This window comes from Mytilus edulis, chromosome 6 (genome assembly GCF_963676685.1).
Source record: "Mytilus edulis chromosome 6, xbMytEdul2.2, whole genome shotgun sequence".
Lineage (NCBI taxonomy): Eukaryota > Metazoa > Mollusca > Bivalvia > Mytilida > Mytilidae > Mytilus > Mytilus edulis.
Window position 1 is genome coordinate 37,118,720 of NC_092349.1, and position 23,996 is coordinate 37,142,715.

The 23,996-nt window shown below is 31.4% G+C and overlaps 1 protein-coding gene and 1 long non-coding RNA gene across 2 annotated transcripts; one reads left to right on the forward strand and one right to left on the reverse strand.

Annotated features, from left to right (window-relative positions):
• Positions 1 to 7,792: 7,792 nt before the first annotated feature.
• On the reverse strand, positions 7,793 to 23,933 carry LOC139526376 (protein lin-41-like). The gene is made up of 2 exons (XM_071321515.1): positions 23,873 to 23,933; positions 7,793 to 9,497 (listed from the first exon to the last, which is right to left on the reverse strand). The coding sequence occupies exon 2, from the start codon at positions 9,485 to 9,487 to the stop codon at positions 7,793 to 7,795; it is 1,695 nt and encodes a 564-aa protein (XP_071177616.1). The 5' UTR covers positions 9,488 to 9,497; positions 23,873 to 23,933.
• LOC139529054 (uncharacterized) lies at positions 14,009 to 21,700 on the forward strand. Its single transcript, XR_011665738.1, has 3 exons — positions 14,009 to 14,131; positions 17,592 to 17,671; positions 21,315 to 21,700. It is a non-coding gene; the product is annotated as an uncharacterized lncRNA (long non-coding RNA).
• Positions 23,934 to 23,996: the final 63 nt, after the last annotated feature.

The window sequence follows — 23,996 nt, forward strand, 5'->3', positions numbered from 1 at the left end:
AAGAGGAAAATCCATTTTAGCGTGTCAGCTTGGTACAAATGAGAGTTAAGATTAATATTGTATACATATGTTCCCGTCTTTAAATGCATATACTATTGCAAAAGGACATTAAATATCAATCCTTTATCATTACTTTTGTTTAGGTTTATAGAAGGTTTAAAAAAAAAATAGGGTGTTCAAACTCATCAGAGATATCAGGCTAATAACTTAAACGCCAGACACGAATTTCCTCTACACGAGACTCGTCAGTGACGTTGCGTCTCAAAATTTAAAGGCTATTTCAAATAAGAAGTTGAAGGCAATTGAAAACCAAATAATTCAGAAACGTTTTGCAAAATATGACTACGTTTATCTATCCCTGGAGGTATATAATCCTTAGTGTTTCGAAGAATTCAGAGATTTATCGACAGGAAATTAATATAAATGATCGCATCAATGATATTTGATGTAAACACATTTGTGCTGACTACTTGACTAGTAATACACAAGGGGACGATACGCACAACAACAGTTGCATCGTCGACCCATTGGTTGTAAAAACTCATCAAAGTTACCAGGCTTGTAAATGTGTACAACAGACACGAGTTTCGTCTACACAAGACTCATCAGTGAGGCTCGAATCAAAAGAGTTAAAAGACCAAATCAAGTTAGAAAAATGAAGAGCACTGAGGCATAAAATATCCAAGAAGTTATTCCGAATATGGCTAAGGTAATCAATAAGCGGGGATAGAAAATCCTTCGTATTCCGAACAATTAAATAATATTTGCCTTTTGTGTCTTTGTGAGTCATTTTTTGTAATTCGTGTCTGTATGTTGAGTCAATCCCTTTCCTACAGATTTGTTTAGTTTGTTCGTATGTTGTGCTGATACATCCCTCTGCTTGGTTAAAGGGGACGGGAGTTGACCGATCACAATCATATTTAACACTGTCACATTATATACGTGCTTGTCCCAGGAGCCTACAATTCAGTTGTTATCGTTGGTGGGTGTCTGTCATTTTTGTTGTCTGTTTTAGGCTTATAATTGCATTTTGAATCTGTCGATTTCCGCGTTTGAATGGTTTCTCATCTTGCCATTTATAGCTAACTATACGTATTGCTAATTGTAGAAGGCCATATGTTTGCTTGAATCCACTACTTTTGTCCAATGCAATCATAACACATATTTTTATTTCATTTTAAAGCAAGATAGTAAAAGGGACAATGAAGACCATTATGCGAAGAATTACAGATAACACAATGAGGAAAATATGAAAATACAACTGTTGACACTTTCACAGTGGATACTTTTCACTACATATGGTAAGCATTTACAAAAACAAAGGATAAAAAATAATCGCCAAAGATACTGGATAACACAACAGACCACATCAACTACAAACACCAGACTCAACTGCAAACACATACATACACACAGCAATGAAAACAAAAACATATTGTCCAAAAAGACTTGACTATGTAATTCGCCACATAATAGCAATAATAAAAAAAAAATGACGCACGCAATTCAATCACTCCAATAAGAACAACATACTTCGTCGGATTTTTAATTTCTAAAATTTGAATACGAAAGCGTCACCATAAAAAAAATTGTAACAAGTAGTGTAGATGATGTTTTGTCTATATTTATAGCACGGGGATAAACGATGCCATTATCCTTCGACAGAATTGTTCTACTCGTTTTTCCGTCTTTTTATAACACTACTATCTAGTCATTTCCTTTGCACGCAACTGTTATTCCAAATGGTTCGCAAATATCTTTGTGTTTGTGTTCCCATAACAAGAGCCCGTTATTGGTGTAGCAATATATGATATTATCTTTCAAATTCGTAACGAGAATATTGCTTTTATACAATGCCATACGAATAGTATATTTTCCTGGTACTGTAACCTCTGATAAAATATAACCGTCGAGATCCAATGTTAAAAGTTTGTGTGAACTACCATGTAAACTCACAACCAATGTTTCGCCGTTGCTCTCGATGCCCAAACATGCATTGTTTACTTGAAAAGTCTTCGTAATGTTTTTCATTATTATGTCAATCAGCAAAAATTTGCGTTTCTGGAGAATTGTCACGGCTATTGAATTGCCTTTAATGTAACAGATGGCATTTGGTTTGTCTTCGAAAATTGCAACATGTTCAGTGTAGTCTCCATTTTTTTAAAACAAAATTACACTTTTACCGACTGCTTCTAGAACAAGATGTGTACCATCAGGTAAAACCTGACAACCATATATTTCTAACTGTTGGAAACGCTTCGGAATTTTAAATGTTGTTTTAAGTTTCGGGTTAATACTATCAATTGTTAATAAAGGTTGAACTGACAGAGGTACTTGACAATTCACAGAAGATTTTAGCTGCAAATTACATGGCGAAGACTGAAACATTGTAGTGCCAAATGTCCTTATGTTATAAGTCAGACATATTAAATCATCGGACAATTTCGGCTCAATATTAAAAAACCTGTCTCTTCCTTTAGTAGTATTAATGCGTTGGACGATAGACTTTGTGTATGTGACTAAAATGAATATACAGGCAGATTATTCATGTTATTGTAAGAAAAAAGTAAAATAGAATTGAAAAAAAATCTCCTAGTAAAATTCAAAACGAAAAGTCCCTGTCAAGTGGAAAAACCAAACGTTCAAACCAATGGATAACAACTGTCATATTCTAATTTGGTTCAGGCATTTTCTCATATAGAAAATGTTGGATAAACCTGGTTTTTAAAATAGCTAAACCTCTCACTTGCATGACAGTCGCATTACACTTCATCTTATTGACAACGATTTGTGAACAAAACAAACTGACATAAAAGGTAAAAATGTCAAAATAGGGGTACAACAGGGTTGCACTATTGACAGGACGATTGCCCGGATAGTGATAGGACGGTTGACCGGACGACATATAAATAGTCATAACTTTTTTGTTATTCGGTAGATTTGTATAATATTTGTAGACCTTAAAGATATTGAAATATATTTTATGAAAATCAAACAAAATAAGTGAAAACAAATATTTTTGAGGAAATAAGGTTGACCGGACGGTATTCACATTTGCCGTTATACGCTATACATATATTCAACTGATCGGCAACAAGTGTTAATATCTCTTTTGTTTTACAATATTTGTCCAAGAAATTCAAGAATCTGTGAGATTTATAAATAAATTATACGAAAATATAATGTTTTTTTGCTAAAAAAAGTTGACCGGACGGTGTTCACATTCGCCGATGTACGCGTTAATTATATTGAACTGTTTACTGATAAAAAAAAGTGTTAATATCTTTTGTTTTACAATATTTTTACATGCAACTAAGAAATCTACGAGATCAATAAATACTTGATATGAAAGTATAAACTTTATATTAAATAAAAATGTTTTTCTGCTAAAAAAAAGTTGACCGGACAGTATTCACACTCGCCGATATACGCTATACATATATTCAATTGGTCGACAACCAGTGTTAATATCTCTTTTTTTTTAAATATTTGTCCAAGAAATTTACGAATCTGTGAGATTTGTAAATTAAAAAAAAATTACCGGACGGTGTTCACATTCGGCGCTTTACACGTTGATTATACACATATGTATAGCGTATAACGGCGAGCGTGAATACCGTCCGGTCAACTTTATTTGCTCAAAAATATTTTTTTCACTTATTTTGTTTGACTTTCATAAAATATATTTTAATATCTTTAAGGTCTACAAATATTAAACAAATCTACCGAATAAAAAAAAAAGTCATGAGTATTTATATGTCGTCCGGTCAACCGTCCTGTCACTATCCGGGCAATCGTCCTGTCATTAGTGCTCCCCGGTACAACAGTCATCTGTGACTGGATTTTTATACAAAATATATAATGCTTACACGGGGTCATTGTATTGTAATTTTGTCTTTTCAGTTTTGATTTTCGATTGTGTCTTTATTCTTACTAAACTCTTTTTAGAACTTACTAGCAAATGTATACTTATCTTAAGATCAGAAATAACAGCGTTAAAAGCGTACATGTAATTATAATTATATATTTATCACTTGATAAAGGGAAATTTAGTTAATGTAAATCTGACATTTTACTTAAGATCGATATAGCTGCAAAACACACACAATTACTGATGACTCTTTTTCTCTATTTACACCATTTTATTTGTTATTCATTTTTAAAATCCTATTATATTTTTGTAATTTTGAATTCATAAATTATAAAATGCAGATGATGTTTTAAAATTCCCATTTACGCTGTTTGTCATATTTTTTTGTGTGTTTAATACCATACATTGTTAAAAGAATTTTCCGTTTTCCAAGTTAATGGTACTGTATTGTACTTTAGGGAAGCAATGATTAATGCTTTAGTCTTATAACCCCATAGTGTTTTAGTTTATATCGAAGTATTGAAAGGCTTGCTATTAGATTGAATGTTCTTGTCTTGGCTTTTTGTGCTCCATATGTATACTTTACAACAAAATCATTTTTATATGCCTCTGTCCGTAATTATATTTGGTGGCATTTGTCAAATGTTATGGTCACGGTGTAATGCGGTAACGGACTTATAGGGTTTTGTTCGGCATTTCCGCACTAATCGGGTTCGGCTGCGGACTTATCGCGTTAAATTTAAGACTGCATGACACACTTTTGCATTTTGACCTCTAATGGTTTACTTTAACAAATTAGGACTTGGATGGACACATATCTCATACCCGTTTCCTTATATCTATATATCTATATTATATATGCAGTTAATCAGGTTATGTTATAACTGCAACTATAAGTCGATATCCCTAGACCAGCTGACGTTTTTTTGCAACAGCTAGAGTCCGAGAATATTCCTAGCCAATGATATTTGACATATGGTTGAAAAGTTCTGGTTTTGATGAGATGGATTTTGCTGATAAGAAACAAACTTGATGATATGTTTTTGTTAAATAATCAAGAATTTTCTCAATATACTGCTGAAATTTACCCCAAGGAACTTACTTTAAATAAATCAAATTTAAACGGTAATAACTGTCCTTTACTAGATTTAGATATTTCGGTTTTAAACGGGAAACTCCACACTAAAATTTACGACAAAAGGGACGATTTTTCGTTCCCTATTGTTAATTTTCCATTTTTAGATGTCGATGTTCCTTTGGCAGTATCTTATGGTGTTTATATTTCACAGCTCGTTCGCTATGCCCGTGTCTAATGTGACGTTTTTAATTTTAACGAATGTAATCTATGTATTACTAGTAAATTATTAAGCCAGGGATATCGTTACCATAAATTTCTTAAAACCTTTACAAAATTTTTCCATAGATATAAAAATTTGGTGTTGAAGTTTGTTTGTACTTATTTCAAACGGGATAGCACATCCTCATTTTTACGGAAATGTTGTTAGCCGTGCACGGAAATTTAGAAATAATCCTGGTAAACTTATCGTTCCTTTAAATAAACTTATTCTAAAAGGTTACCAATTCAACACTGAAATAAGACGATTGTATATTGTTTTTATTGGTATGAAAATTGATTGTGTTATCAGTTAATTAAAAGCTAACTAAATATTACTAGTATGATATATAGATATATACATTCATGGATCTACAATCTGTCGATACCTTTATCTTGGCATTGCACAAGGCCATGTTTTCTCTGACTGTTTATGACGTCTTTGCACTAAATCCATTGGATGTTGGGTATGTACGCATTGATTATTAGTCTTAGATGCATGAGTTTTTTATTAGTTGTTAGTGGCTTTGAACTAGCTGTCGGTTAACTGCGAGTACAGATCTGTACCTAGTGTATTTTTGTCGTTGGGATGTACAAGTACCCGGCCACATCTATTTTTGTCCATCTGATGAGTTAAGCCTTTTTCAACTGATAGTTCGTTCTTATGTTGTACTGTTATACCACTGTCCCAGGTTAGGGAGAGGGTTGGGATCCCGCTTACATGTTTAACCCCGCCACGTTATGTATGTATGTGCCTGTCCCAACTCAGTACCCTGTATTTCAGTGGATGTCGTTTGTTCATGTGTTACATTTTTTGTTTGTTCATTTTTTGTACATAAATAAGGCCGTTAGTTTTCTCGTTTGAATTGTTTTACATTGTCATTTCGGGTCCTTTTATAGCTGACTATGCGGTATGGGCTTTGTTCGTTGTTGAAGGCCGTACGGTGAGCTATAGTTGTTAATTGTTGTGTTATTTTGGTCTCTTCTGGAGAGTTGTCTCATTGGCAATCATACCACATCTTCTTTTTTATATTCATAAGGTCATGAGAATAATTTAAATTAATTAAATTTTACTTTATTGACAACGTCTGTGTAGTTTTTTTTTTCAACAAACATATGGATAATTGAAGTTTTTTTTCCAAATAAATGTCCCTCTGTGTTTTTAAAACCAGCAAGATGTGCGACATTCCGCATGAGTTGTTACTATATTTAGAGGAAAAGTGGGAATTTCGATATATTATTAACTTGTCATAACATAAATTCCTCACAGCGATCAACGTACGTCTTTCGACACGTATCACAAAATCACACCTATATCAAGTTCAAAACTTGTAGTGCTGTCAAACCCCTCTGCGAAATAAGAAGGAGGCGAAGGGTTAGTTTCTAAAATCATATGATCTCTTTCACATTATATATGTGTCGATCACTAGCCATGAGCATAATATTTAGTTGTTATCGATGGTTGGTATGTCTGTCATATTTGTTGTTTGTATAAGACATATAATTGCTTTTTAAAAACATTGGTTTCCTCACTAAATTGTTTCCAATCTCATCATTCCAGTTCCTGTTATGGATAACTATACAGTATTGCTAATTGGTGAAGGCCAAACGTTCTAACATCAACCCCTTTGGTCTCTGATCGATGTCTTATTGAGAATCATAGCACATATTCATCATTGTTTTGACAGAGCCAAAGCCAAGGATAAACTTCAATTTATTGTATCATGAAAACGTACATTTGTAGTGTACTATAGATGATGTCTGGTTACCGGTTCATAAGTGAATGTTTATAGGCATAAACATGCATAAATTAAATTTTGTCAAAAGGATTGGTGGCATGTTACATTTAAATTTCTGCGGTTTGTTTTTACGCTTCCTGGCTATGCTAAAATATAAAATAAACTATCACATTAGTGAATGAATAAATGTTAAAATTTAAACTGGCATTGATGAAATTAAGGAAAACCACCCAGTTCCTTAACTTTTGCGTTTTTTTCTCTCACAATAATGACCAATTAATATTCACCATTGTGACGGCATTTACCATTTTTGTAGATAAACACAGTATTTCTGAAATCATTGACTGTGGTTCTAATATTTTATGGTGAAAATGCGATTCTTTTTTTTTAGTTTTATATTTGTCTTTTAATCTTAGGCCATTTTATGCCTTTATAGGCCCTACTACCCAAGAGTTCATATAGGGTTTCTTTAGAGGTAAGTAATAACAGTATAAAGAAATAACCTTCATCATGCTTAAGTACAAACATCACGAAGAAGCTATATCCGTTATTATAGTGTATTTTGTAACCTGAGAAGGTGATTTTGCCAAATTAATAAAATTAAGTACAACGAATGGCACGAAGCTTAAATTTCTTTCAATTACAGTAAAATGTTTTAATTTTTTTTGTCTGCACATTTTGCATTCTCTCTTAGAAAAGTTCTTCGATAGAGTTTCACTCTTGGAAATAATTCTCAGTTGAAATAACTTATATTCTGAGTTTTGAACAAAAGAAGTCAAAACAAACGTATAATAAATACGTCGCGCAAAAACACTTTAATTAGAACAAAACAGTTTTTTTTTTTAATTTCTAAATTTTGAATACAAATGCGTCACCATTTGAAGAATTTGTAACAAGAAGTGTAGATAATGTTTTGTTTACATTTATAGCACATGGCTTATCAATCCCATTCTCTTTCGACAGAATTGTTCTACTCGTTTTTCCATCTTCTGATAAAACTACTATCTTGTCATTTCCTCTGCATGCAATGTAGATGAATCCATTTGTATCAATCGTTATCCCAAATGGTTTGCAAATGCCTTCGTGCTTGTATTTCCATAATAATATCCCCTTACTGGTGTAGCAATATATGTGATTACCTTTCCAATCTGAACAGACGATATTGTTTTTATGCAGTGCTGTACGAATAGTACATTCTCCTGGTACTCCTATCTCTGATAAAATATTACCCTCGAGATCCAGCGTTACAATTATGTTTCTTTTTGTTAAACTCACGACTAACGTTTTCCCGTCGCTGTCGATGCCAAAACATAAACCGGTTACTCGAATAGTTTTTCTTATTTGTTTCTGTAATAGGTCAACCAGTAAAAGTTTGCGATCCCTGAAAAATGTCACGGCTATCAAATTGCCTTTAATGTAACAAAAGTCATTTGGTTTGTCATTGAAACTTATAACCTTTTCAATGTATTCCCCTTCCTTTGAAAACAAAAGCAAACTTTTACTGACTGTGTCTAGAAGAAGATTTCTACAATCAGATAAAACCAGACAACTAAATATTTTCATATCTTTAAACAGTTTTGGAACTCGCAATGTTGTTTTCAGTTTCGGATTAATACTATCAATTGTTAGTAAATGTGAAACAGACAGATTTACTTGATATTCGCCTGAAGATTTTAGTTGCAAAGTACAAGGCGACGAGTGTACTACTGCAGTCCCAAATTTCCTTATATTACTAGTTAAACATTTCAAATCGGAAGATAATTTCGACTCAAAGCGAATTTCTTCCAATTGACCTTTTCCTTGCAATTCGTTGAGATATCCAACTTCTTCTAATGTAGATTTCTCCAAATACTGCAAACCTACGTAAATTTGAAGGTCTGTAGCATACATCGTCATTTTCGCAAGGTCATTTTGCAAATTTTGAATTACTACTTTTTTGGTACCAATTTCATTGGAAATATGGTTAGATTTTTGTTTTATCTTATTGAATTCCACGGATATATCATCCAATATTTTCTGTTCTATTTCATCTAGATGCTTATTTATTGATGCACGCAGATTTCGTATTTCCTTAAGGGATTCTGTTTTATTTTCCTGAAGAGTGACCATTCTAGAGTTTAAGTATTTAACTACCGTATCAAAGTTTTCAAGTAAAATATCAAACTCCTTGTCCAAATTTGAAACTTTAGCGGAAGTTTTTATATCCCGTAACACTTCAACCAATGGATCTAAATCTCTACAACCGTTATGGTTGTCTTTAATGCACATAACACAGCACGGGTCACCATGGAACTTGCAATAGAAATCATACTTTTGATCGTGCTTTACACAACGATTTTTTATATCAACAATAAACGAAGGCAGTTTTTCGTAATCATCAATTGCTATGGTTTGATGATCTTTTGAGGCTTTAATTCTGCTATGATGTTTATCACAGTCTTTGCAAAGAAAATTCTCACAATCGGCACACCAAACAACTGCAACATTGGACACATATTCCTCTTCACAAAGATGACAAATATGGTGAACAGACGCCATACTCATAAGGTTAGACCTACAATAGATAACTTTAAGTATGTCAATACTATCGGAAATTCTGTGAGCTTTAATCCCCTTTCCTATCTTCGATATATTTGTACTTTGTTCTGTAAAATATGTTTTCATCATTTGTTCATTCGCAAGCTAAAATAATTGTTTGTGTGGGATCAAAATGTGTTCAAAATATGTCCGTTGATCATAAAAGACAAGTGTTGTGAAATATTTAAACTATGGCATATTTATAACATATTATCGCTATTAAGTGTATTTTCTTTGATCTCTCTAATTTTGTCATTTTAATTCTCACTCGACTCGCTTGCGAACGAAAATTATTCGCTAGTTTCTATAAGGTCATTAACAACAGCCTTGTAATACATGTCCACGCGCTAAAGTGTCGACCAATTAAAAAAAGTTAAGCCGGAACTATAAAAAACGTTATCGGATAACTGCGCTGAAATGTTAACAAAGAAATTATTTTTCCCGTTTCAATTTTACCGTGAATTTCACGTATAAATTAAATTGAAGTGAATAAAAGTAATTCATGTTTCTCACAAATAAAAAAAAACGTCACTTTTTACACAAATCTGCTACAAATGATTGTCTGTCTGTTGCATGTATTGTGTGCTGTTCGCTATCTTTGAACACGCCGGTTTATCAATTCGAACACCGTTTTTCAAACGTATGAAAAAGTCGTTGTGTGACTTAATATGTATCGAATAAGCCTACGCTTAAAAAAATATATAAAAAAATCAACAAAAAATGCAGCATTCTTATCGTATTAGATTTATTTTTTGCTTAGTTTGTTTTAAGTAATATTCGAAAATACAAGAAAAGCGATAATTGAATAAATTTATTTTCTCCCTTCTATGAGACGAGAATGAGAGGAGAGACGAAAGATACCAAAGGGACAGTCAAACTCAGACATCGAAAATAAAATGACAACGCCATGGCTAAAAATGAAAAGACAAACAGACAAACAATAGTACAATTGACACAACATAGAGAACTAAAGAATAAACAACACAAACCACACAAACACTAGGGGTGTTCTCAGGTGTTCCGGAAGGGTAAGCAGATCCTGCTCCACATGTGGCACCCGTCGTGTTGCTTAGGTAGCACTCCACAGTTAGAAAATAAAATTGAAAATGAGCCACAAAATGTTTTATCATCTCCTATTCCTGGATTTCTAATACATTAACCTAACTGTTTGTGTTGTACATGTGCATATGTATGTAATCAGTATATTCCATAGATTTGATTTTCAAAAGTTAAAAGAGTGAAAACTAATTCCTTTTATGTGTATCCATGGCAACATTCTGCATTTATTTACCATAAAATATTGCAAAAAGGGGGGTGGACATGTCACATATCCCCCCAAAATTTTGATCAAACTAGAATTTCAATGCCTTTGAGTGATACTTTTTTAGAAACTGTTTTTATAAATCTTCCTGATGATCAAATAAAAAATGGGGGTCTTTCGCCTCATTTTTTCATAAAATCCAATCGCAAAGTTCGTGCGATAAAAAGTTGGAAAAAAACATTGCAATAATTGCCGGACCAATGTATGGTAGGGACATGCAAATACGGACTGTCATACAGAAAACAGCCTATATTACATACATTACATAATCTTGATGTTCATATAAACCCAATACAAAGGCTATTTTAATACTCAGCTATCCAAAAATGAATTTTATTGCACACTAGCTCTCATATTTGAAAAATCCACAGGGGCCAAAATGCGAAACTACACACCTAACTGTGGAGTGCTACCTTAAGGTGAATTTTTTCCCCTCCTGCCTCAATTTTTATTATATTTTCTGTGTTCTACTAGCTGTTACGATGAAAATGGTACCTTAGTTTTTAAAATTGGTTCAGTAATAAAGATTTTATGAAGGTTAGCAGTTGATGTTGAAACGCGACAAAAAGTGATTTAAAAATAAATGCTGGATCATAGTGAAAAACTTCAAGTCTGTCTCATTTTTGGGGTAAATTTCTAAAACTTTTCCCATTATCTTATTTAAAATCATAAAATTACCTTCAAAGAGGACAAATTGTACAATTTTTAGGTATTTGAAAGCACTTATAGGTCAATTTTGCTGTAAATAGCATACCTAACCTTGGTTTAGAAGCTCTCAAGCAGGGTATAAATTTATAACAGTACTGGCATCATTAAATTTAAAATTCTTGAAAGAGTAGGGGATTGAAGTTACGACGTAAGGAACATATCCGATATAATTTTTGAAACGGTTATTCCATAACGGTCAACCAACTCGTGATGGCGTCCGTAAAATTTACGAAGGGATGATTTCAACTTCACCATTTGGAACTCTTGGTTTAATAGCTTCCTTGTGAACAGCAACCCTCTATCAAGAAAATCATGATAGGAAATGCAAACACGGGAATATCGTATCAATTGGGAGATATATACCCCGTATGCAGGTGCTGCTGGAATGTTGCTACTTAGAAATGAAAAGTTCACAATTGGAAAGCTGAAATCATCTCTTTTGTAGTAAAGTTTTGTTTTCAACCGACCCTCTTTGTCAATTTCTAGATGTAAGTCAAGATATGAGGCTGACTTAACTGTATCTGTAGTATCCTTTATCTCTAGTTCGATGGGATAATATGCGTTCCACATAGAAAGTGCATCTCGATGAGAAAAACATAAATAATCTAAAAAATCTGGATTTTCATCTTTTTAAACTTTGTATTGAAATTTCAATCATTTGATATTGATCAACAATTTACAGTTAAACAAAATTGTCATTTATTATTTGTTACGAGGATCAAATATTTATGCTCCTACACCGCATTTCATCAGTAATCAAGGTAAAAGAGGGGCGAAAGATACCTGAGGGACAGTCAAACTCATAAATCGAAAAAAAACTAACAACGCCATGGCTTAAAATGAAACAGACAAACAGACAAACAATAGCACATGACACAACATAGAAAACTAAAGAATAAGCAACACGAACCCCACCAAAAACTAGGGGTGATCTCAGGTGCTCCGGAAGGATAAGCAGATCCTGTTCCACATGTGGCACCCGTTGCTCATGTTATAACAAATCCGGTAATTAGTCTTATTCCGTAGGTCACATTCATGAAAGGGAAAGGGATTGTAGTTACGACTTAAGGAACATATCCATAACGGTCAACCAACTCGTAATGGCGAAGGGATGATTTCAACTTCACTATTTGGAACTCTTGGTTTAATAGCTTCCTTGTGAGCAGCAACCCTCTATCAAGAAACCATGCTAGGAAATACAAGCACGGGAATAGCGTATTAATTGGGAGATACATATCCCGTATGCAGGTGCTGCTGAAATGTTGCCCTTTTTAGAAATGAAAAGTTCACAATTGGAAAACTGAAATCATCTCTTTTGTCGTAAAGTTTTGTTTTCAACCGACCCTCATTGTCAATTTCTAGATGTAAGTCAAGATATAAGGCCTGCTTGACTGTATCTGTTATATGCTTTATAGTTCGATGTGATAGATGCGTTCAACATAGTCACCAAATTTTGAATTTTTTAGTGTGAGAATATCAAATATAGCGGAAAGAAGAGTAAAAGGATATTGCTATCTTCTTATCTTTCTTCCTAAGAAGTAATGTATTATCAATAATTGTCTGTCAGCTGATTTAACTAAATTAATTCTAATTGCAAGGTATTTTAGTGAATTTATGTTAATGATTAGTGCACTTGGGAGTATGATTTTTAAATGACTTGTAACATTCTTCGATTGAACTAACTTCTGAATAATAAGCAAACAACAGATTAAACACGTACTGTTAATTGCAAACGATTATAGCGAATTTCTTTGCAAAATAATAATACTATTGTGTTGAACATGTAGATAATAAAGGTGAGTAATGGCTATTAACTCATGCTTTACTTGAAGTCAATGATATGGATAGAGACGTTGGCAAGTGACGACGTTGCGGGCCTATTGTAACGTAAAATGGCACTAAACGTTAACCAAATAAAAGAGTATAAAATACACTGAACAGAAACTTAACTACATTCATAACAACTATATTGTTACAAGAGTGCACACGCTGAATTGTCTCGCCTTCATTACTGGTCATGATTAATTTTATGTTGAAAGTCTAAAATATGAATGTTAAGTACACATATCATGGACATGTGGTCAAGGTTTGATAAACCCTATCGTTAACACATAAGAATTATTCCAAACATCAACTAAAGTGGTCATATTGCTTACAACACTTCAGAAATATATTCAACCACGAAACCATAATATTAAACAAAGAACCATGGTCAGATAAAACATGCTAGTACGGTGACCTACAGTTGTTAATGTCTGTGTCATTTTGGTCTTTTGTGGATAGTTGTCTCATTGGCAATCATACTACATCTTCTTTTTTTTTTTTTTTTTTTTTTTTTAATAATTATTCAGTTTATTGCACAATTGGTTGTTAACAAATACCCTAAAAGGTACAACTATTATTACAATCTATATAGTTTACAAAAAACTGCATAGCAATAAAATCCGGAAAACATACGTTCTCTCTGTTTACGTTTTTCTACTTATTTTAATTGTATATCACGTGGTATAGATGTTTATTATGTATCTTGAACACGTGCGTTTTATTCATTCTTGTATGTTGGAATATTCTTAATTTATTTGGTAAGTTTTAAATTTAATGAAATAACTGTTTTGTTTTCTTTAACGATTACTTGAATGCGCTACAGAATACTGAGAAACTTGATGCATTAGCCTATTATGAGTATCAAACATTGATGACATTCTGATGGTATAAAGTTAACATGGTCAAAACACGGACATGATGGATAAAGAATGAGACTTTTTTTATACTTTGTATAAAGTATTAACAATCGTTTCGTGTAAACAGAGAAACAGTATACATAAAACATAAATGAAAAACAAAATATTGCTCTGCGAGTACATGGAGTATAATGTCTTAACTTTCACATAAACAGACCACAGTCGCTTGAATTTTAGTGATATATGTATGAAAAAAAAAAAATACTGTTATATGTATAATATACATATAACAGTATTTTTTTTTTTTTTTTTCATACATATATCACTAAAATTCAAGCGACTGTGAACAGACACACACACATGTCATGTGCCTACACACAAACTTGGTCACAAAACTAGCACACACACACACACTCTCTGTCACACAACTACTCAATCATAAGTACTTGTACGCCTCAGCTATTGAATTTCATTGTGGTGAATTATATATATTTAAATGTTTCTTTCAAAAATTTACTACATTTTCTTTCTAAGAGTATACTATTTTCATACCATTCTAAGAATTCTAATTTAAAAACCCTGTATACATCTATGTGTATCTTGTGTTTTAACTCTGATGCATAATTGCTTTTGTAAACAGCAAATAAAACAATTGTTAACAACACATTAATATCAAAATATGAACTGTCATGAATTTTGTATCCAAGTATTAAATTTTGCATTGATAAAATATGTGTACCTATTTTTATTTTATCTATTAATGACCCAACTTTAATCCAAAATTCTTGTAAAAATTCACACTCTTTGAAAAAATGATTATAATTGTCTACTTGGTGACATATATGACATTGATTATCCTTCATTATTTTCCATTGATAAAGCAGTTGCTTACATGGCAATATATAATTGATCAATTTCCACCTAAACATTTTTAGTTTGTTATCAATTAACTGGTGAAATGTAAAGTTTAATATATCATGTAATTGATTTGAGGAATTTAGATTGAAATTTTTTTTCCATTTTATGAAACCAATAGGTGTGTCACTCCCTATACCTTTGATATAATTATATATATCTTTAGGTTTTAATTTTTTAATGCAAATTGATTTGGCTTTGTTTTTTGTTTCTAAGTAAAGATTTCTATCTATTTGAACTTTAGTTGAAATTGATTGATTTGATTTTAACATGAGTTTCCATTCCTTTTTAATTGCAGATTTCAGTTTAGAAAGTTCTGCTATCCAGTTTGATTTTTCTTTCAATTTATTTAAGATTACTTTTTGGGAGATATTTCCTTGTTTATCTATGATATCATTAATAAAAAGAATGTCACTTTCTATCCAGTTTGGAAAAACAAGACTTTTACCATTTAATTTAATTGATTGATTACCCCAAATAAATTGCTGTCTTATACATTTGAAATTTAACCCCTTGCTTATCTTTGAACTATTATGTACTTTATACCAACTTTTTAAAATTTCAAAATAAAATTCTGGCATAATTTTTTTTAAATTTGGTATGTCATATATATTTTCAGGGTTCATGTTAAATAGAGCAAAGTTTGCTCCAAATTTGTAAAAGTAATATAAGGGTATAACCTTCCAATTTGAAAATTCTTCTGTTGTTAACCTTTTAACCCAAGATATATAGATTGATGTTATATAACTATCTATATCAATCATTTTTAAACCTCCATCCTGATAATCATTACATAGAGTAGATCTCTTGATTTTCTCATTTTTGTTTTGCCATATATAGTTAAATATTAATTTTTTAAATTGTGTTAGAAAGTCTCTCGATAAATTAGTTACTGATGCTAAAAAGGTTACGTTTGGTATAATTAATGTTTTTATTACTGTTATTCGTCCAATCATTGTAAGCTTTCTTTTCTTCCAATTTGAAATTGCATTTTCTGACTTCCTCAAAATATTTTCTGTGTTTAATTTATGGCATTCAATTTTATTAGTTCCAAAATATACACCTAAACTTTTAATGGGGCTTTTATTCCAACTAATGTTTTCATATTTATCTTTAGAATGTTTTAATTTACCTAGCCATATTCCTTCAGTTTTTGACTTATTAAGTTTTAGACCAGAAAGAGTTCCAAATTCTTCAATTAAATTTAATGCCAGGCTTATTTCTTGCTTTGATTTAAGAAAGAGAGTAGTATCATCTGCAAGTTGTGATATTTTAAGACTATGTGTTTTAGAATTAAGTTTGATTTGAAATCCTTTAATATCTGTATCTTGTCTTATTCTACATGCCAGAATCTCTACAGCTATAACAAAAATTATCGAACTCAAGGGACACCCTTGTCTAATACCACGAAAAATGCTATAGGTTTCAGAAATCCACCCATTATTTAGCATACAACCTTTGACACCATTATATAAAGTTTTAACCCATTTAATAAACGACTGCGGCAGACCAAATTTTAAAAGAGCTTCATACATAAATGACCATTCTAACGAGTCAAAAGCTTTTGAAAAATCTATAAATAACAAAGCACCATCTATATTAAAAGTTTCAGAGTAGTCTATGATATCTTGAATCTGTCGGATATTAAAACCAATGTACATTGTACCTATTTTTTACATATCCATTCTGATCACTATTTATTATTTTTGATAAAACAGGTTTTAACCGTTGGGCTAAAGTATAGGCTATTAATTTGGTGTCTACATTTAGTAAAGTTATAGGTCTATAATTGTCTAGGGATAGCGGGTCATTTTTTTGTACAATAAAGATACTATTCCTATTTTTTGTAATGTTGTTAATTCTTCTTTCTCGTAACACCTATTGAAAACTTCTACAGCTAGTTCTTTTATATTATCCCAGAATGTGCGATAGAATTCAACACTTAGACCATCTATACCTGGTGATTTGTTTAGTTTCATATTAAAAATGGCTTCTGTGCATTCTTCTATTGAGATGCGGCCGCCTAGAGAGCTTTTCTCGTCATCACTTAATTTATGATCTATTTTTGTTTCTTCAACATATTGCTTAATATTATTAACATCTGGATTTGTACTTTTATATAAATTTTCATAGTAACATTTTTCTAAATTTAAAATTTCTGATGGTTCTGTTATAATTTTGTCTTGCTTATCTTTCAATGCCGAAATATTTTTTTTTGTTTGTCTTGATTTTTCTAAACCTAAAAAGAATTTTGTGTTTTTTTCCCCTTCTTCTAACCATTTGACTCGAGATCTTACTTGTGCACCTTTAACTTCATCTTTATAAAGATTTTCGAGATTTTTTTCAATTTTTTCTATTTCATCTTTAGTTTCTTTTGAAGGATTAATTTTATTATTTAATCTTTGTAAGTTCATTTCTAATTCTTTTATTTTCTTTTTCTTTTCAGATGACTTGTATTTACAATACATAACAGTTATGTCCCTTACTTCAGATTTGAAGATATCCCATATATCTCTTGAATCTCTGGTAAGTGCCTTTTCTTTATATTTTAGAATAAGATTGTTTATATGGTTTTTATACGACCGCAAATTTTGAAAAAATTTTCGTCGTATATTGCTATCACGTTGGCGTCTGCGTCGTCGTCGTCGTCGTCGTCGTCGTCGTCGTCGTCGTCGTCGTCGTCGTCGTCGTCGTCCGGCGTCCGAATACTTTTAGTTTTCGCACTCTAACTTTAGTAAAAGTGAATGGAAATCTATGAAATTTTAACACAAGGTTTATGACCACAAAAGGAAGGTTGGTATTGATTTTGGGAGTTTTGGTCCCAACATTTTAGGAATAAGGGGCCAAAAAGGGCCCAAATAAGCATTTTCTTGGTTTTCGCACTATAACTTTAGTTTAAGTTAATAGAAATCTATGAAATTTTGACACAAGGTTTATGACCACAAAAGAACGGTTGGGATTGATTTTGGGAGTTTTGGTCTCAACAGTTTAGGAATTAGGGGCCAAAAAAGGGCCCAAATAAGCATTATTCTTGGTTTTCGCACAATAACATTAGTTTAAGTAACTAGAAATCAATGAAATTTAAACACAATGTTAATGACTACAAAAGGAAGGTTGGTATTGATTTTGGGAGTTTAGGTCCCAACAGTTTAGGAATTAGGGGCCAAAAAGGGACCCAAATAAGCATTTTTCTTGGTTTTCGCACCATAACGTTAGTATAAGTAAATAGAAATCTATGAAATTTAAACACAAGGTTTATGACCATAAAAGAAAGGTTGGGTTTGATTTTGGGAGTTTTGGTCCCAACATAATAAGGGGCCCAAAGGGTCCAAAATTAAACTTTTGTTTGATTTCATCAAAATTGAATAATTGGGGTTCTTTGATATGCTGAATCTAACTGTCATGACTGTGTATGTAGATTCTTAACTTTTGGTCCCGTTTTCAAATTGGTCTACATTAAGGTCCAAAGGGTCCAAAATTAAACTTAGTTTGATTTTGACAAAAAATGAATCAGTTAGGTTCTTTGATATGCTGAATCTAAAAATGTACTTAGATTCTTGATTATTGGCCCAGTTTTCAAGTTGGTCCAAATCGGGGTCCAAAATTAAACTTTGTTTGATTTCATCAAAAATTGAATAAATGGGGTTCTTTGATATACCAAATCTAACTGTGTATGTAGATTCTTCATTTTTGGTCCTGTTTTCAAATTGGTCTACACTAAAGTCCAAAGGGTCCAAAATTAAACTTAGTCTGATTTTAACAAAAATTGAAATCTTGAAGTTCTTTGATATGCTGAATCAAAAAATGTACTTAGATTTTTTATTATGGGCCCAGTTTTCAAGTTGGTCCAAATCAGGATCTAAAATTATTATATTAAGTATTGTACAATAGCAAGTCTTTTCAATTGCACAGTATTGTGCAATGGCAAGAAATATCTAATTGCACAATATTGTGAAATATCAAAATTTTTTTTAAATAGAGTTATCTTTCTTTGTCCAGAATAGTAAGCAAGAAATATCTAATTGCAAAATATTGTGCAATAGCAAGATTTTTTTTTAATTGGAGTTATCTTTCTTTGTCCAGAATCAACTTAAATCTTTGTTATATACAATATACAATGTATATTCACTTTTTACTACCAACTGATAAATTAAAATAATCTTTACCATTCAGTGATAACAAGCAGTTTTTTTACATCTTAATATTTTATGATGTATTTAAATGAGTAGTTATTGTTGCAAACTCCATTAGAAATTTTAATTGAGATTAGTTTTGGAATAAGGGAAAGGGGGATGTGATTAAAAAAATTGGGTTCAATTTTTCTCATTTGAAATTTCATAAATAAAAAAGAAAATTTCTTCAAACATTTTTTTGAGAGGATTAATATTCAACAGCATAGTGAATTGCTCTAAGAGAAACAAAAATTTTAAGTTCATTAGAACACATTCATTCTGTGTCAGAAACCTATGCTGTGTCAACTATTTAATCACAATCCAAATTTAGAGCTGAATCCAGCTTGAATGTTGTGTCCATACTTGCCCTAACCGTTCAGGGTTCAACCTCTGCGGTCGTATAAAGCTACGCCCTGCGGAGCATCTGGTTATAATTATCATCTATTAAAATACTATTATTTATTTTAAAGAAACCTCTTCCTCTGCCATGGTGATTTTGTCTTATTTTTAACGAAATGGCTTGGTGATCAGTGTATGATATCATAGCAGGTCTTATATCAGAATTGATTACATGTGGACATATCTGGACTGATCAAAAAGAAATCTATTCTGCTTGTTATATTCATATTGTTTTTCCTTCTCCATGTAAATTGAATTTTGTTTGGATTTATTTCCCTCCATATATCTATTAATTTGTGTTTTTCAATGAGCTGTTTAAGGCTATTTACTGGTTTATAGTATTTATGAGAGCTATTTGATTTCCTATCTATTTTTAATAGGGTTTCATTCATGTCCCCTCCTAAAATTAAAATACCTAATCGATTATTTTCTATGATGTTATTTACCTTTTTGAAAAATTTATTTCTGTTAGTATGAATGTTTGGGGCATATACATTTATTAAGGTAAAAATGTTATCGTTAACTTCAATGTTGAGCAAAATAATTCTGCCATCATTATCTTTAACTTCATTTATTAGTTTATAATTTAAACTGTCTTTAATCATTATTGAAACGCCTCTTGATTGGGAACTTCCATAGCTATGAAAAAATTTACCTTTTACTTCACTATTAATAATATGTTCATTTTTCTCTATTAGATGGGATTCTTGTATAAATAATGTATTGCATTTTTGATGTTTATTCCATAAATATAATCTCTCTCTTTTCTCTTTCTGTCCTAAACCTTGACAGTTTAAGGATATAAGATGTATATTGTCACTCATTGTTTTTACCTAAGGAATATTCAATTTTATACATTAAATATAGCTGTACAATTCTGGTTCTCATAATTAGTGTAATAACCCACTTAATAGTACATGTTAATGAGACTATTATTAGAACAACATGTCTTATTACATTATTTACATGTTTGTATATATACACAAGGTTAAATGCACGGTTAACTTCTTTTTTTCAAAGACACAATATAGTAATAAAAATATCATTATAAAAAAATATATTTGCAAGAAATTACTATTATAACAGTATAACATAACATAAATAACGGGTTTTATTATGTTAACCCTTTTCGAGCTAAATTTTGTTTGTTTACATATCAATACTATGTATCTCATACACGAATAACAAAGCTTAAGTGTATTTAAATATACAAATGTATCATTCAAATCACTGTTCACTTTTCCAATAATCAGGAAAGATTCTATCATGATTCTCTTTGATCTCTTAATTGTTTTATCGAGTAATCTATTTTTAGATACGGTGAAAACCCAGAAATTTAGGGGTTTTTGGAATCGGGTCAGCATGCATATGAATATAACTGTAGTTATACTGTTTTTAGTTGGGTATGTCACATGTATGACGATATTGTAAATTAAAAAGAGAAAGTATTTTTGAACAATTAAAAATAGTTGCAGATACATGTTTACATTGATTGACCTACTTAAATAGTTGTTTATTGATGTGAGTGTTTGATATAAGCTATTTTGTAAAAGAACAAACACATAACTTTTATTTACATATGTTTCAATTCTTTTCAGGTATTTTAGAGTGGTAGTTACCATGGATGTGGACGTAGCTTGTACAAAAAATATGTGAACTATATAGGAGGAACTAATTTTCAGTTTTTGGATACCTAAAGCAATAGTGGTGTTTTTAATATGCCAATCGTTGAAATTGATACTATCTGTATCCTGGTGAACTAAGTGAGATAATGTATATGGCAGATCTTGAGCAGTTTTAAAGTTATTCCTAGTACATGTATGTGAGGAATTGACACATTTATTAACATGGATTTTATATTTCAAAGAAGTGATTTCATCAACTAAGTGATATGGAACGCAGCTAAAGTTAGTCAATTTACCAATCAAACTGACACCATTCAAATTGGGATTTACAGGTGTTTTGAATTGATTCATGGTTAATAAAAAGATGATAATAACTTTCAATGAATCAACTATTTGATCATATTCATTTGTTTTCATGATATTCATAGAAATAAAATATTTCATATCAACATTTAATATATTTTTCTTTACAGAGTGTATACAATCTAATATTGTATCACACAATGAATTATTTTTTTCACATTTTTCAGATAAGATAAAAATATTACTAACATATATACACAAGCACAAAAACTGTGCATTGAAAATCACACTACTGTACATTAAAGTTAACTAGGACACTGGTTAGGGATTTGTCTTCTGTTTTGTCGGCTCGACTACTCTTTTGTGTAATTCATCAGTCGGCGTTGTTGCTTGCCTTTTCCCCTTTGATTGGCTTGGAGTTTTCGGATCTTTAAAGTTCATATAGTGATCCAAGGGTCCAGAAGCTGACTTGGGAAGATTTTGTTTGTTTGATTTATTTTTGTTTGATTTTTTTCCATTTGTCTTTTTGTCTTTTTTGTTTGTCTGCTCACTGATCGCAGTAATTTGTTCAGGTTCTTTGTGGACTACCAATTGTTGGTCATCATCTTCGCTGTCATCATTTGAATCATCACTACTTTCACTTGTGGGTTGCTTATCTTTAGTTTCATCTTTAGCGTTATCAATGTTAGCAGCTTCAGGTACACTATCAGTAACAATCGAATCACCATTCTGATCTTGATCTGCTGTTGGATCATCCATCGGTTGTTGACATTCTTTGGCTTTATGACCTGATTTGCCACAGGAATTACATACCCAGTCATTGTCACAGGTCTCCTGTTTGTGTCCCGTCTGTAAACACTTGTTACATTTAGCATAAGGATTTACTACAATTTGGTCTTTGTGGATGAGTAGCGCTTTGTATTTTCATATACTAATGAATCTAGGTAGCTGTATACCAGGTACTGGGCTTACCATAAATAATCGGTCTCCAGTTTGACAGTTGGTAAGAAATCCGTTGATACGTAGTCTTTCACGATTGAAGTTGTGAATTATGAGATTATCTTCTTTTTTATAGACAGACATGTTCAACTTAGATTCCTGCCATGTACCAAATATAGGTTACATACAACTTATAGTATCTATATGAAACAGATCTAACCAGGGACATTGAAAATTAACCACTGAACCATGAAATTGAGATAAAGGTCAGATGAACATTGCCAGACAGATATATTCATCTTACCATCATTCCATAACACCGTCCACATATCTTTGATATAAGGAACGGACTAAATCTTAAAATCAAAAAGTTTTTTTTTCTTAACCACAAGTTGCATATTACTTTTTATATATCTATGTCCAGACATGCCCAAAAATTGTTCCTACTACTTACTTTAAATTTTGTTTCGAAAACAAGGTCACAACTGCCAAAAGGTTAAGGTGAACCTTTCAAGTTATTGGATCTGCACCAATCGACCTTCTATAATTTCTACATGATTTTCATAATTATTTATTGAATAAAAAAAGAGACAAACATACTTTAACTATGAACAATTGTCTGTAATTACTAAGTTATATTTTATGGACGCTTATCTTTTGATATTAAAGTCCATATGATATCATTTTGGATGAAATTATTATCTGGTAAACCGACTATTAACTACTTTATAAGCTGTTAAATGAAAATTATGTAAATTTTAGTTGGTTAAATCATATTGATTCTATAAAGATATATTTAGACTCAGTTAACCGGACTACTTTCGTAACCAATGCAAACAATATGGCGACTTGAAAACGTAATAAGATTAAAATCGATAACTGTTGAAAACAGAATTAAAAGAATACCAGAATGCTTCAAAATTGTTCAGAGCGTATTTATTTCAGATATTTTTAAAAATGCTTTTGCCTATAAATTAATAAATAAGCTGTTTCGCAGATTTTTATGTGCATAATGTTCTAAGTTGAACAAATATTCAAATTTGGTCATAACAAAAATGCATTGTTCCTTTATGTGCTTATTTGGTAAATCGATCATTCCTGGCAGTCGAATCAAGCAAATTTTCACAATTCATGAGCCAGTTATTTCTAAAAGTAACGTATAAAAATTATGATACATTTATATACAAATGTATATAAACAATTTTACTGTTTTAGGTAAAACAAATATTAGCAACTAAAATATACAAAAATAATCAATAAACGGAGAATTATACATACAACTGACATACGTTCTAAAAGAATAAATAGTCCTTTTCTTTTGCGTTACCAGGAAGTAAAGGATCACATGATATAACACATACTATATATAGATATGATTTCAACAGACGATATTGTACATTCTTGATAAAAAAA

Bases quoted from the DNA above. Each gene is read 5' to 3' on its own strand.
- LOC139526376 (XM_071321515.1), bottom strand. From the start codon at position 9,487: ATGAGTATGGCGTCTGTTCACCATATTTGTCATCTTTGTGAAGAGGAA.